At 34.3% G+C, this 15,181-nt stretch overlaps 2 protein-coding genes across 2 annotated transcripts; both read left to right on the top strand.

Annotated features, from left to right (window-relative positions):
- The first annotated feature begins 1,688 nt into the window (after positions 1-1,688).
- LOC120348116 (uncharacterized) lies at positions 1,689-4,233 on the top strand. Its single transcript, XM_039418239.2, has 4 exons — positions 1,689-1,977; positions 2,430-2,577; positions 2,859-2,968; positions 3,807-4,233. Exons 1-4 carry the CDS (start codon positions 1,726-1,728, stop codon positions 4,083-4,085), a joined length of 789 nt encoding a protein of 262 aa, XP_039274173.2. The 5' UTR covers positions 1,689-1,725; the 3' UTR covers positions 4,086-4,233.
- Positions 4,234-8,534: 4,301 nt separating this feature from the next.
- LOC120347515 (uncharacterized) lies at positions 8,535-12,650 on the top strand. Its single transcript, XM_039417533.2, has 4 exons — positions 8,535-8,789; positions 9,962-10,109; positions 10,942-11,060; positions 11,350-12,650. Exons 1-4 carry the CDS (start codon positions 8,538-8,540, stop codon positions 11,602-11,604), a joined length of 774 nt encoding a protein of 257 aa, XP_039273467.2. The 5' UTR covers positions 8,535-8,537; the 3' UTR covers positions 11,605-12,650.
- Positions 12,651-15,181: the final 2,531 nt, after the last annotated feature.

Raw genomic sequence — 15,181 nt, 5'->3', positions numbered from 1 at the left:
CGTCGACGTGACCTTGACGAATACGTAAGTTACGCAATTTAATCGTATGAAACCATGAAGATACCAATGACATCCAAAAATGGCAAACTTAATTGGCTATAACTCAGCGACAAATAAAGATAATATTTAAACAGTGCACATTTTTCTAGCGAGTACTTTGCTCTATCCCGCATACATTAGGATATAATTGCGTATGAACCAGGCATAGTCAATATTGATTTTTTGTGAAATTCTCCGGTATATTTTGCTCATTTTCAGTCAGGAGTCAGCTTCATGAGCCACTATAGTGGCCCGTGGCAGCGAAATTGTTAATTTTATGATACATTTTCCATGTTCGATCACACATTGCTTGAAAACAGAGGTCAAAGTTTGAATATAGAATTGATAGAAATGACACATTAAGAGATCTCTTCGATGTATAAAGGATTTGGAATGGCAGCATATGCTCAATTTAATAAATGCTGGTTGTTGCAGTAGCCAAAGAGATACGAAATAACAAGGACCTAATCGATATGTGATAAGGAACACCAATTTGTTACTAGCGCAACATATTTTACGTGCACATCCACTGTGCGTGTGGGCTATACATATATCATTTGTCAAATTGTTCAAATATTGTCCTAGACTACAAAATAAACCAGATGTGACATAGATATATATATATATTTATAAAATAAACATAATCCGTATGTGATAAAGAATTGCTACACCATTTATCGCTTTCGTTTCTCCTAGAACCTATTAGTTTTCTTGTCATAAACACAAGCTATGTCAAACGTGCAGCGGGAAGGCTGTTTTTTCAGAACACAAGAGCATTCCATGTTATTTAGTGGTAGAATTGGACTTTATTAAAGAGATCAAATGTAAGGTAATATAAATTAAAGAGGTGCAGTTAATTTTATTGGATCGCAAAACGAAATAATTAGTTTACAGGAGATAGTGGTGAGATAGATTTGAAAGTGAGCGGCGTTCTTACCCACTAAACACAATACAAAAAACCGCGAAAATGTTTTTCAGTTCCATGCGATGACAGGGAATTCATGAAATGAGTGACCATTTTCACTGCCGTCTTTATTTTATGAATTACTGATTCAAATTGAACTTAATGGAAATTCCTAATGGGAGTCCAAAATCAATTCTTAGTTGCGCACGTTTACAATTTCACTAATTTTGTGAGCCTTTCGTAACTGCAAAGGAAATTTTTTGCAGGTTTTGTTCGATTAAACTTTTTGTTTAATTTGATGTTAACTAAGTAAATAAAGAACCGTGTAATCCTTTCCACGGTTGCGAAATGCCCTACGATGTTCTGCGTGGTCTTCAAGGTGCCTTGTAGGTTTGACGCTTTTGAAGTTGTGTGTGACTTTGAACATGTGTGGTCGTGTGCCAGTACTATACAAGACGACATTCTCCATATAGAAAAAAAAATTTGCTATCCAAGTGCCTATAGTTCTGCTAACCAAACTGTTGTATCGTTCAAACTTCAAACTTCACTGTTTAGGTTAGGAGTTCAGGTTACGGGTGAAATATGTTGGATTTATGTGGACCATAACACTCATCACACTTATACAAAGAATTATAAAGAATTTGATTTTAAACAGACCTCATATTTTAACTTAAAAAAAAAACGCGTATCCAAAGTGTATTATGATTGAAGATTTGGTCAGATGCTGTTAAATTATATTTATACAGTCTTTAAGCTAAGTTAGAACAGAATAATAGGCAGAAATGAAAGTGATCGTAGCCGGATTTTCGAAAACTGGGACAAAAACAATGAACGCGGCACTGTCTGTTCTTGGTTACAAAGTGTATGATTACGAACATAATTTTTTCTACCTTCGGAAGGAATGGATAAAAATCATGACGAGTGGTGGAACAAAAGATGATTTCTATCAAATGTATAAAGACGTTGATGCGACTTGTGATATACCAGCCGTGATTTTTTGGGAAGAAATTGCTGCAGCTTTTCCGGAAGCCAAAGTAGGTTGTATGATGAAAAGTAATGCGCATTGGGGACGTTTGTGTCGAGTTTGAATATGAAGAAAAATATGCACAAATTTGTCTAAAACATTAATCATATTCGCTGCTAAAATGGTAAACTAAAATTAATTAGATTAGATAATTAAGCTATAGGCTATCTTTTTCATCTCGTGAGTGTATATAAAATTCTAAATCATTGATTGGCACATCTTTCAATAAAGAAAAATACCTGAAATGACTCGGTTTTAGTTAATTTTTCTACGAGGCTGATGAGATGTAAAAAAAAATTTCGTAGTTCTTTTCTATTAGATTGAAGTCTCCGGATCAGGCTGAAAGTTTGGACTTTCTGAATCCACCTTATCTTGGTAATAATTCCTGGACAGAATGTCGGCATTTACGATAATAATTAAATATTGTTACACGAGAAACGTATTCTTAATTTCAAATCACAGATAATATTCATGCAACGTAAAAGCGAAGAGGATTGGCTTCGTAGTTGGGAAAGACAGGCTAATGAATTGAAAAACAATTGGCTAATGAAAGGATTGGCGTTTGTATCTTACACTGCAAATTCAATATTTTGTTACAGCCGACACGTTGGTAAGTATGAATAACGCTGCATTTCTGATGATACTTTCGCCTTAACAAATAATTACTGATGTTTCCATTCCTCAAATTTTCTGTCAAAATAAATTGAATAACATAAAATACATGTTAATGACAAATTGTGAAAATTCGTTTTATGACAGTGTTATTTGAAATTTTTTGTGATAATTTTATACAATTATAATTAACTTAATGTAAAAATTTTACATTTAAAAAAAATAAAACAATCAGTAAGATCAATTCCAAAGTTTCATCTTATACTGAATTTTATACAGGTCGAATAGCGTTCAGTGCTCCACCTCAACCATTTTGGGCAGCATTTCGAGGTATAAGTCCCACGGTTGCGAAGAAAAGATATCGGGATCACAATACATCAGTATTGACGGTGAGAAATTCAATAATAAAATAAAAAACAATGTATTATAGGAAGAAATTGGGTGAGGGGTTGTGATCTGATTGTAAAAGCTTTCACAGTAAGGGTGACGTTACTCAATGGCATTAGAGGTCGTAATGAATCATTGTGTATTTGCGTTCAAAAATTTGCACCAATAATTACTTTGAACTGCCGTGTGTTTTCTTATCTGCTCTCAGCATTGTTTTAATCATACTGCTTAAACTAGCACAAGTAAGCAGGGGCGGTTTCAAGCCGATTAGACCGATTTTATCAAATTAGGCCCCGCTATAGTGGGGGTCTTTTTCTGTATTATGATGTACAAAATACTATTGGAAACATAAAATAAAAAGTGAAATAATCTTTCTCATAATACTAATTTCTTATGCACGGTAAATTTAGTGAATTGTCGTTATGTCACCATTAGCGATTAAATTCTTCTGTTCTGTTTTATTTCAGAAATTCAGATCAACATTTTTGTACCGTTTTCTAAAAAAGACCTTGACTTTGAAATATTTTGAATGATTTTGCTAATTACAAGGATAGAAAAGCCTTTTTCTAAAATAGTATAATTTAATTGCTCATTTTGGCTTTTTTGATGTTAAAAGTAAAACATTTAAAGCATGCACATCATCTTAAATTTGTTTTATAACAAGTATTAAATGTCTACTTTTTGGTTTGTATGTATGTTTTTTTATGAAACATAAACATAAATTTTACTACAAAGAGTAGAGGCCCCACCATCAGATTTTTCATTGGGCCCCGCAGTCCATAGCACCGGCCATGCAAATTAATACAGCCTATTATGATTATCCATATTTTCACATTACAGAGAGCTCCAGAAGATCGACTACTCATCTTCAGTATATCAGACGGATGGGATCCGATTTGCAAATTCTTGGGATTGCGCGTCCCTGACATTCCGTTTCCTCACAAAAATCAAAGAGGATCTCTGGTTGATGATTATCTAAAACACAGTCCGATATTCCAACAGATGAAAAAAGAAATGTACATCACATGCGCCGTAGTGTGTTCTCTTTGTGCAGTTGGCGCAATTTACAAATTTATGACACCGTCTGATTTAACCGTGCCTACACTAAAATTCTGGTGATATTAACAGATGCTATTTTGAAAGATTCTTTCCTAATTTCAAACGTATCTTGCTGTGACGAATGCTTCTAACGTCTTCGGAAGTATCTTTTTTTCCGAATTAAATCACTCAAAACTTACTTTTTTATGTTTATTCTTTCTGTAAAGTCGAAAAGATTCAGATGCCAAAAACTTTTTTTTTTTTTTATTACAACACTGTAACTCAGTGTTGATGTTGCTCATATCCCATTTCTTAACTGTTTCAAGTTTTGTGTTAAGAAATTTATATCTTAATGTAGTTTTAAAAATTATACTCCTCATTCAAGTTTATATTTTTAGTGCGTACTTATATAATTGCGTTTAGCTTCGCTTGTCGAAGCGTCTGAGTAAGATGGAAATCGAGCGGACTAGCCGATACGTGGGGTTTCTACTGATTCAATTTCAGGCAGACCCTTAGGAGGAACCAAAAAGCATAATAATAATTAGTGCTTGTATAAATTGCAGTGTTTTAGTAACATAGCATCTGTGTGTTATATTTCTATACGAATCCAAACCCCCGCTGTGTACCAGTCAAAGATATAACACCCTCATTTTTGGTAAAATTAGTGGTAAAATTAGGTGGAGAGCGAAATGCAAAAATTAACTTTATAAGCATAAACATTTAATGAGAGGTTAGATTAAGATACAAACTCATGTGCATATTTAGATGGATATGTAACCCTGATATCACATTATACAATTCAGTAGAGACAATGGCATATGCAATCAAACAGATGATGGTGGAATTAGGTAAGAAGTACATCAATGAAGTTGAGAAGAAGGGAGATGTAAGACTATAAAAGTCTACTTGTGACATATGATATTGTAAAATAAATTAAAATGTAAACGTACACGTTTACAACGCACACACGCGTATTATAATAATGCCATTTAAGGTAGGGTTGCCATACTGTCCAGAAAATTTCGGACACGTCCGGAATTTAGGGTTAAATTTTGCGTCCGGGAAAAATTCAAAAAAACGCTCAAATGTCCGGAATTTTACTGCATCTGCACTCGTACTGTGCACACTGCTAATACAGAACATTGTTATTTCGTACCGTACACATATTTTTACTACGAGGTTGTATGGAATTATAATAAGTATATGGTAAGTTTATTTCGACTTATTATGAGGTAACAGAGCGTTTCCCTTATCACTGATGTTTACCACTTAGAACTTTCTGAACCTGTTGACCGTTGTGCTGAATCCGAATTGGTTAGATATAGCACATGCTGCGAAAATTAATAGAACATTCCAACAGTCTATAAAAGCAGGCGATTTCGCCCATATAATCAGAGATTTACTTGAAATGTCATAGAGATACCAAGTTGGAGAATGTATATTTAGCCTTGCCTGGAATATCTTATATCATAGGATATAAGTTTTTTTGTATGCTGCTATTTCAAAAATCTTGTTTCAAAAAACACCCAAACTTACTATTGTCTCCTATGTCTATGGGAAATGCATTTGACATTTTTGTCCTGCCGATGCATTTTATTTTGCGTTATTTTGCGTCAGCATGCGCCATCTGACAAATTTCTAATTTATCAATGTTCAGAAGGATGGGAGCCAATGTTTGAATTTTTAGGAATGCCAATACCAAACCAAATATTTCCGCATAAAAATAAGGGTGGAGATATTGTCAAGAAAGCACTGGAAACTGATCCGTTTTTAAAGAAGACACAGAAGGAAGTCCCGGCATCGTTGTTAACAATCGGAAGAATGTCCATTGTCGGAGGCTACTACCTGTATAGAAAATCACCGTGGAGGCAAATGTGGTCGCTAACTTTATTTGGCAACTTAATCAAAACGTTTGTGTAAATACAGTCTATGCAAACTGTGCAAAATTGATATAATATTATATTATTATGCCACGTTTTGTCTAAACACACATATGTATATATAATTCCTCTTTTCGCGGTAGAAATATTGTGCCCAAAAGCCAAGGAAACTATAAAACCAACAAACTAATGACGTACGTTTAAAATTAAATTGAAATGCAGTATGTAGTTGAATGATATAAGAACAATACAAATTATATTTATCATTTTGAGCCATTCTAAGTAGTAATTACTTATCGATCTCGATCGGTAAGTATGTTGATAAGTATGTGTCTGTCTGTCTGTTAGATGCACGCGATATCTCACGAAAGCGAGTTTGAATCTGCTCCAAATTTTGCATGTGCATTCATCATAACTCGGACCAGAAGCCTATTGGTTTTGGATGAATTATGTTGTATGATCAGCGAGTTATTGATTAATTAGTGATGGTCACGCGCTGTCGCTATTGAGTCAGAGCGAAAGATAGGATACACGTCGCTAGATCGATAAGTCAGCGGTCTCCGATCGCTATCTTGTTTATTACATTAAACAGTGTATTTTTAAAGAATCTTTCGTTTTTACCAGGGGTTCTACAGACTCATTTAAACATATATCATGGTAATCTAGTCACAATCTCTATGAAGTTCTCACTAGTCATTTTGATTTTAAATGAATAAATTTCATGTATAATAACAGTTGTGAGACTTCAGTTTAGTCATTCCTGTATCAGTATGAACTTCCTTTTTTAATCAATCAATTTTATTTTGGTCACTCTGGCATAAAACAAAACAACAACAACCGGTAACTTTTAAATGCAAAACAATGAAAACTTCAGCCATTGTGCAGGCCGAAACAATCCACGGGTCCACTTTCGAACGATGAATAAGTCGACTTCATGTTCAGAAGAAATTCTGCTCGAAGTAGCCACATCCGAACCCGACTGCGGTCGGACGTAAAAGTTACATTTTTATATACGAAGCATCTTTTGTTTCTGTTGACTATTATTTTAACTATTATTGTATTAGACTCTTAAATCGGAATTCTGACATACAATGATATATTAATTAAAGCTAAAGCATTGCTCATCTGGCATTGTCTGTTAATTTGATATAACACCTAAGGAACGGTTAATTTACCCCTAATTATTGTAATGCTTCGTTTAATAAAATACGATTAAACTTAACAATGATAAAACTAGAATTCGGTTGGAAACCGAAGACTTGTCGATCGAAGATTAGGGGATCCCCCAAAACACCGCGTGTCCCATCACTAATTAATTAATAACTCGCTAATTATACGACCTAATCCATCCAAAATCAATAGGCTCCTGATCCGAGCTAAAATGAATGCACATGCAAAATTTGGAGCAGATTGAACCTCGTTTTCGTGAGATACCGCGTGCATCTAACACACAGACATACAGACAAATACCTATCAACATACTTACCGATCAAGATCGATAATTAATTACAATTATTATACCTTTTCTTTATTTGGCAAGTGCGGCTATCTTCAGTTGCTAACTATTTATGGTGCATGCGGTTGTGTTTAGGTTAAGATTGGCTATCAGTTTTTGCAGTCATATTTTTTGTTTTTATACAGTATAATAAATGAACTGTCACAACAACAGAGATAAATGAATATTTACGCGATCATCCATACGCATTGATTAATAGTTGTTTTGTGTGAGGGGTTTTCCAAAATATACATAACAGTATATCAGAATCTATACTAAAATATTGCAAAATCATTCGTATGTGAGCTGCAATAGTCGCGTAAAATAGTCATTAATAATATGCATCAATATGCAATAATAATAGTTTCATTCCAAAATCGATATTGCAAGTTGGTATAATGAATGACACAAACGTGGTAAACGTTACGCAATTGCGCTAATAATAAAGTAAATCATTTTATACATCATATTGATCAAAAACGAAGTTTTATTCTTATCAATAAGCCTTAATATCTTGCATTTTTTTATGTTTTGCAATCATGGTATTTATTGAAAATAAACTTCAGTTACTAGTTTCATCTCATTCCACGGCGAAAAAGTAAACGTTGCTATAGTTAGAAATCAGTACAATAGCGTAAGAACCAGATATTGGATATTATTTAAATTCGGTTTTGCGGTTTCAGATCGCTACGAAACTGCTAGAAAAGCCAGCGTGTATTAAAAGTTTCAATAGTTTACATTTGCCAACAGGAACAGTTGGACTAGAAGTAACTTTCCTTGCTGACCTTGATAGTTGAATGTATGAGAACTCACGTGCACCAGGAGCGTCGTAATGCATAATAAAAAGAAATGCAAATCACGTTATCAAATTTTGAAATAAAAGAATTTCAACAGCTTAAACGTTTAAAATTTCAATTGATGTAGTGTATATAAAACAATAAAAATATTTAACAATAAAATTTATATTATTATACCAACTTTGTTCTAGTTCTAGAATTAGGAATTATCTCCTAATGCTAAACAAGTAGGCTCCTATATAATGGAGATTCATTCCATTACACTGAACGAAATAGTAGTTCATAATAACATATCTTCAGATAAAAGTAAGCTAAAAGATATCTCAATTTTCTCAGCTCAATTCCACGCAGGACATACACTATGAAAATCATAGTTGCTGGTTTCCCGAAAACCGGAACAAAATCAGTGAATCTCGCTTTAAGAATTCTTGATTATACGGTGTACGATTATATCGAGAATGTGACAATTTTGAGAAACGAATGGCTGAAAGTATTCAGCGAAGGCTGGACTAAAGAAGATTTCCTAAATATGTACAGAAATGTAGACGCTGTAACAGATACTCCAACATGTTTCTTCTGGGAAGAAATACTGGAGGCTTTTCCGGATGCCAAGGTAATTAAATTATTTAATATGACAAATTTGATTTCACTGATGACACTCCACCATCCTACTGATTTTTCTCCGAGATTGTTATTTATGTTCAATGAACTGTGTGATCTTCTGTGTTCAATATCATAACTACTGCATAATCAATAGTTATTCTTTTACATTAACCCGTACAAGCGATACAGGTGTCGCTGCTTGAAGACTCCTGTTACACAAATAATATAATCAGTTTATTTATATGATGTATCGATTCCTGTACACTTCTATTTTTTTTTATTCGTGATGACAAATAAACGATCGCAAAACTGACTGACACGTTGACAAACATTAAGATCTTTTGTACAAGGCCCCCGTCAATAATGCAAAAATGGGAGATTTGAGACAAACGCCCTCGCCACGTTTGAAAATGACAAATTAGTAAATATTCATCAAGTTAAGAAGTATTTGGAAGTTTAAATTTCCAGCGCAATCTATTTCCTACCCCTTACCCTAATTACTACTCGATCTAAGATCGGTAAGTGTGTTGATAGGTATTTGTCTGTTTGTTTGTTTGTTTGTCTGTTAGATACACGCGATATCTTACGAAAACCAGGCGGATCTGCTTCAAATTTTGCATATGCATTCATCATATCTCGGATCAGGAACCTATTAATTTTGAATGAATTATATCGTATAATTAGCGAGTTATTAATTAATTAGTGATGGGATACACAGTGTCACTATGGAGTAAAAGCGCATGAATCGAAACCGCATTTTCCGTTTTGGGGATCCCCAACTTTCGTTCGAAAAGTCTTCGGTCCTCGACCGATTTTCTCGTTAGATAATAACCATTTTTTTTCGAACGATAGCGCGGGTGTTTTTTTTGGCGGGGGCTTGTCAAAGATCCCAGCGATATGCCATCGTCGCGTATTTCATAATCCATTACGTGCTTACTAAAATTACCCCAAGATAATAATAATAATTCCAGAAATAGACCGCACAATCTTTAACACGATTTTATTATGTGGTTGAATATTATTCTTTAACAGCTATCCAAAGCTACCCACAAACGCTTTGTGTTGTAAGTAAGATATTGTTGAATAGATTGCGGATTTATTGTTTCCGCACGTTTGAAACAACTGGAAAATTAAGGAGTGGTAAGAATGTTAATGACAATACGGACCTTTTATATTCAACAGATCATTCTAATGACAAGAGATGATGAGAGCTGGTATAGAAGTGTTCATAACCAATTCGAAGTTAATAAATCGAACCTTTTACTAACGATGATGCGATTTTTCTCCCCAACGTATATCAAGTCAATGACTGCAGTTGATTTGTACATCTGTAAGTCATAATTTTGTTTAATATTTCACCCACAATTTCCACAAAATCATACCTGAACGAAGCTGGATCTATGGAAGACGGCTTCCGTACCTGTGGGTTCAGTGTCGTTTAGTATCACAAGTCCTTCTAACGGGCGTCATAGTCACCTCATAGAGCATGCCAAAGTTAAGCGACGATCGCCTGTATTGGCGTCTGTGACAATGAACTCACTCAAGCTAGGTTCTTTCCCGTATTGACGTGATTGCGACACATCGCAGGTTTGACGTTCTCAAGTGGAAGCAAGGAATGACATATGCAAATATTGTTACACCACGCCCACTAGAAGTACATTACACTAAACATTGCTACTTTCGCAAAGCACGAGTTTGTAAAATTGAAATTGAGGACACCCTTGGCGGAATGAAACCGTGTTCCAATCGATAAAAATAAAACAGCATAATTTTTGAATGAAACATCAGATCTAAAAGGATTTATAGAAAATTTAGGACTAGCGACACCAACAATCTTTACCCACTGAAAATTTCAAAGCAAGTAGTTAAGGTGAAAAGCGATTATTTTTACAACAACCAAACGATCCATAGTTTCATTTTGTGCCCAAAACGTCAATGACACATTGGCACATTTGACTTTTGTAAACTTCAAGCAAATTTAATGCATGGGTTTGAAATAATATGTACATGTCAAAACCCGCTGACAAATATAGCCCTATATTTTTTTTAAATGGGGTTAGAATTATCACTCAGTTGTCGTATGGGGTTCTTTCTAAAAGTACTTACTTAAAAATGAAAAAATGTTGCCAAATCATTAGGAATACAAACTATACTCTTCTTAGATCCAATATTATTTGGTATTACAAATCCAACACCATGGAGAAGGCTGTTTGGAAGTCCAAGTTTGAACAGACTGATTTCAAAAAAGAAATTCAGAGAGCATAATGCTCATGTATTACAGGTAAGATCGAAGTTTGAATGGGTTTAGACTTTAGAATATAGATTGTTTTGAATGAAGAACATCTCGTTGGTTGCTTTAAAGTAAGTTTAAAAGTGTAGCAAACATGCGTAATACATAAATAAATCGACAAACCTTACTCTCTGTAGCAACGCTAAGATGTTGGGAGATATTGTGGAAAAAAATACTGAAAACTGAAGTAAAAATGGTATTGGCATTTTACGTTTATGTAGTCGTAATCTAAGAACCAACAAGTGATTATTACGATACGGTAATAATATTCTACCTACAGAACGCACCGCGGGACCAATTACTTGTTTACCAATGTTCTCAAGGATGGGAGCCACTGTGCAAATTTCTTGGGGTTAGTATACCTCAAACGGCATTTCCTCATGAAAATAAGAGAGGAAAAGGGATACCGCAATTAATCGCGAATGATCCTATGATGGAACCCATGAGAAGAGAAATGATGGTCTCACTCACTTTATTGTCGACAGCCTCAATTTTGGGTGGATTGCTTCTGCTTACAAGATTGACAGGTTCATGAGTTTGATATATCTCACAAGGAATTAAAAAATTGACTTGAAAGTTGATATGCTTCAGATATACGAGAGACACCTTTGTGCAAGGCTTCCTGCTGGTCATGGCCAAAAGCTACGTCGAGAAAACCGTATAAATAAACAAACAATATGAAACAAGCTTACAATTTTCCGACGGTTGCGACGAATCTTGTGCTTTTGTGCCGTGAGGAATCCGACCCTAATTAGTCTGACTAGTTTACTTTATATTTTGTATCAATTTGAATAATCTTCGAATTTTTAATTTTGAAAGTTTTCAAGTTTTTGAAAGGTTTGATTTTCTACACAACGATATTACTGCTATTATCTGCGACCACTATACTGCGACCTTTATTAATTTTCTCCAAGTGCGACTCGTTGTGGTATAGAATATTCATATTTCATTAAATAAGCATCTAGTTGCTGCGGTTTAACCCATATTTTTTAATGTGCCAGGCGCGATCAAAGCTGCTTTTCTATTCCTTTTTATACTTGATGTCATTTATCCTGATCCACATCTGATCTCACAGAAATTACCCCCTTCTGATAGCCAACGCTAGCAATAAAAAAGCAGTTAGGTAAACAAGCAGATGTGATTGTCGATAATAATAACGATAACTCATCGTTGTTTTCAATAAATCAATTACCGATTTGAATCATGACTGTTGGCTGTGGAAACCGAATTTCTGTATTATAACTGATATATTCGCAATTGAAAGCCTTTTTATTTGAAAGGCAAACTGATTATGATATTCCATACTAATTTGAAGTAGCTTATTGTTGGAAATAAATACCATTTCATGAGCCCATGAATGTATTTGTCAGTCTATGCTCTGTTAGCGTTAAAGATGTGTAGTATGTTTTTGTTCTCCACTTTGCGTTACTAGCAGCTAGTCCTAAGGCCCCGATTCCGGATCCTACACCTATATCCTGAGTCGCCTGTCAAGTTTATCGTTGATTAGCATCGAAAAGATATTCCTGACAAGCGAGATGAAAGAAGCTGTCGTTTCGACATTGGTCCACAGAGAAGGAGCGATTGAACATCGAAAACGTTGACTTGCATTTTGATAATAAATGAGTTTGATTTTGTATTATATATTTAAACAACTGTCGCTTTTCAATAACATTAAATTCAAGGGGGCCTCAGTCGTTAAAAGGCTTGATTAGTTGTTGAAAATACTGTTAAAAAGCGTCAGCCGTTAAATGTTCAAGTAGCATTTCGCGGTAATCCCCATACTGTTCAAAAGCGTCAGCCGTTGAATGTTTGAGTAGCATTGTGCTGTAACTTCAATACTGGTAAAAAGCGCCAGGCGTTAAATGTTTAAGTAGCATTTCATCGTAACTTTAACACTGTTTAAACGCGCCAGTCGTTAAAATCTTTGAGTAGCATTTCGCCGAAATGTTCAGGTAAAATTTTGCGATAATACCTAGTAATAATAATATACATCTTTGAGGGTTACCTGGTTGTGGTTAACAATTAAAAACAAATTTCACCTCTAACTTTCATCACAGATATAGGTTAAACTGTCAGCTTCAGGCACACGGATGTTACATGCCATTCGCATTCATTGCTTAAAACAGTTGACTGTAAATACAAGAGAGCAATGATCAAGTATGTTGACATCAAGTATATTTAAAAATTAAATTGCTTAATAGAACAGATGTTCAATTATTCTTTCACATCCAGGATATTTTCTTAGTCCCAAAAGCAGTTTGTGCTTCAATTTTGATTAGATTTTACGTTTCTTTTTATTTTTGGGAAATTGATGTTACATTAAAAGTATTTTGCTAGGATACAGATCGAGTCAATTTAACGATTTTTTGGATTTTTTTGAAAGGTACGCTATTAAGTTTTTTCTTAGAAAACTGATCGAGTTTTTTTTACAATTTCTTCATTTGATTGCGAAGGTGGTAAAACCATCCATTCATACCCGAAATATTTTTGGACCCCAAAAGCGGATCTAGTTGAAATATAGCATAACGAGGTAAATGTCATAAAACTTTGAAAAATCGTTAAATCAACCCAAAATTTGAACAAGATCCACTTTTGGCGCTCAAAAAATATTTCCGGTATGAATGGATGGTTTTAACATCTTTCTAATCAAATAAAAAAAATTGAAAAAAAAATTGATCAGTTTTCTAACAAAATACTTTTAAGCGAATTATTATTGTTCGTAAATCAAGTGAAATACACAATAATACTGTGCTAATAACATATTTATATAATTTATCATCCGACTTCTTCAACTTTCTCTACTAATTTATTAGTTTATGCAACTATAAATGTCAGCCAAATAAAGTATGTCCAACGATAAGAAAAAAATGTCTTTGGAAGTATTTGCGTCTGAAATACGAATGCTAATCGTGTGACACAAAACCCAACAAATCCGCCGTTCTGATCACTTTTCCATCCGGCGCAAATCCTAGTTCAATTTTAGAACAAGGGGTGAAGGGTTCTCTTTATTTACCCCATGTGATCTTAATTTTCATTTCTGCTGCTAATGTATTAGTGCTTTCTCCTTCGTCATCACCGCCCGGTCTTTTACGCAGATACCTGGATAAAATGTGAGAATATGGAAACATCGTAAAATACATGAGTGTAGAATGAAGTTGACTTCACCGCGGATATTACCTACAACAGAATATAATAGATGAAAATTGCAAGTTAATTAGGGCCCGAAGCACTAACGCTTCGACGGGGTAGAACATTAGGCCATGCCCAGCCTACTAATGTAACATGTCATGTTTTTTGGTACTATGACATTATATCAGAGTTTTGAAATTTTGAGATTATTAACTTGTCTTTGAATTCAGGGTATGAGCTAAATTTGAGCATGATGACTTTACAAAATGAAATTGGCAGCTATTGGCAAAAACCAATAGGTAGGGCGTATAAGAAATGTAACATATTATACAATCTTTAGTGTTGTTACCATCTTCACCTATGAAATTTTTATGTACCCGGACGTATGTCATAAATTGGATTTAACCATCTCTTTCTGAGTCAAGCACGAGGTAATAAAATAAAACTCAGTTGACTAAAAAAGCTAACAGACCAATTTATAGGGTAATTTGAGGTAACCGACATTACATTTAAGAACAAATAACTAAGAGCTAAGATTGGATTCAGTTGACTATATATATACCTTTGAAATAGTAGAATCTTGAAGTATAGCATTCAGGATTTTGCGTCTCAAGATTGCGATTTCGCGTCCGTATCAGATTTGGTAATCTATAAAGGTATCAGGGAAGCGTTTTTTAGCAGTCTATACCAGTTGAAATTTGCACATTCTTTTATGGAAAAGCAAATGGTAATTAAATACGAAGCGGACCTAGGGATCGTTTTGTTCATTTGCTATTGCTAGAATTCTTCTTTTTTATAGTTTTATTGTTAAAAAATCGCGTTTCTCTTTGACTACTGGTAGTACCAAATTGTAGACCATAATCGAAAATCGTATCCAGTATTGTCCGTGAAAAAAAAAATCGCCGAGCATATAGTAGTATTCGATTGCTTAATTTCATACAAGTGACTGTTTCAAAATATTGGTTAGATTACCTATGAAATCT

Source organism: Styela clava, chromosome 11 (assembly GCF_964204865.1).
Source record: "Styela clava chromosome 11, kaStyClav1.hap1.2, whole genome shotgun sequence".
Taxonomy (NCBI): domain Eukaryota; kingdom Metazoa; phylum Chordata; class Ascidiacea; order Stolidobranchia; family Styelidae; genus Styela; species Styela clava.
The sequence above is the reverse complement of the archived record's forward strand: the minus strand, read 5'-3'. Positions and strand labels throughout refer to the sequence as shown.

Excerpts from the sequence above, each read along its gene's own strand:
- LOC120348116 (XM_039418239.2), top strand. The coding sequence starts at position 1,726 with ATGAAAGTGATCGTAGCCGGATTTTCGAAAACTGGGACAAAAACAATG. Across the intron at positions 1,978-2,429 it reads CAGCTTTTCCGGAAGCCAAA|ATAATATTCATGCAACGTAA; the intron begins GTAGGTTGTATG and ends TTCAAATCACAG. Across the intron at positions 2,578-2,858 it reads TTGTTACAGCCGACACGTTG|GTCGAATAGCGTTCAGTGCT; the intron begins GTAAGTATGAAT and ends AATTTTATACAG.
- LOC120347515 (XM_039417533.2), top strand. The coding sequence starts at position 8,538 with ATGAAAATCATAGTTGCTGGTTTCCCGAAAACCGGAACAAAATCAGTG. Across the intron at positions 8,790-9,961 it reads AGGCTTTTCCGGATGCCAAG|ATCATTCTAATGACAAGAGA; the intron begins GTAATTAAATTA and ends TATATTCAACAG. Across the intron at positions 11,061-11,349 it reads ATAATGCTCATGTATTACAG|AACGCACCGCGGGACCAATT; the intron begins GTAAGATCGAAG and ends TTCTACCTACAG.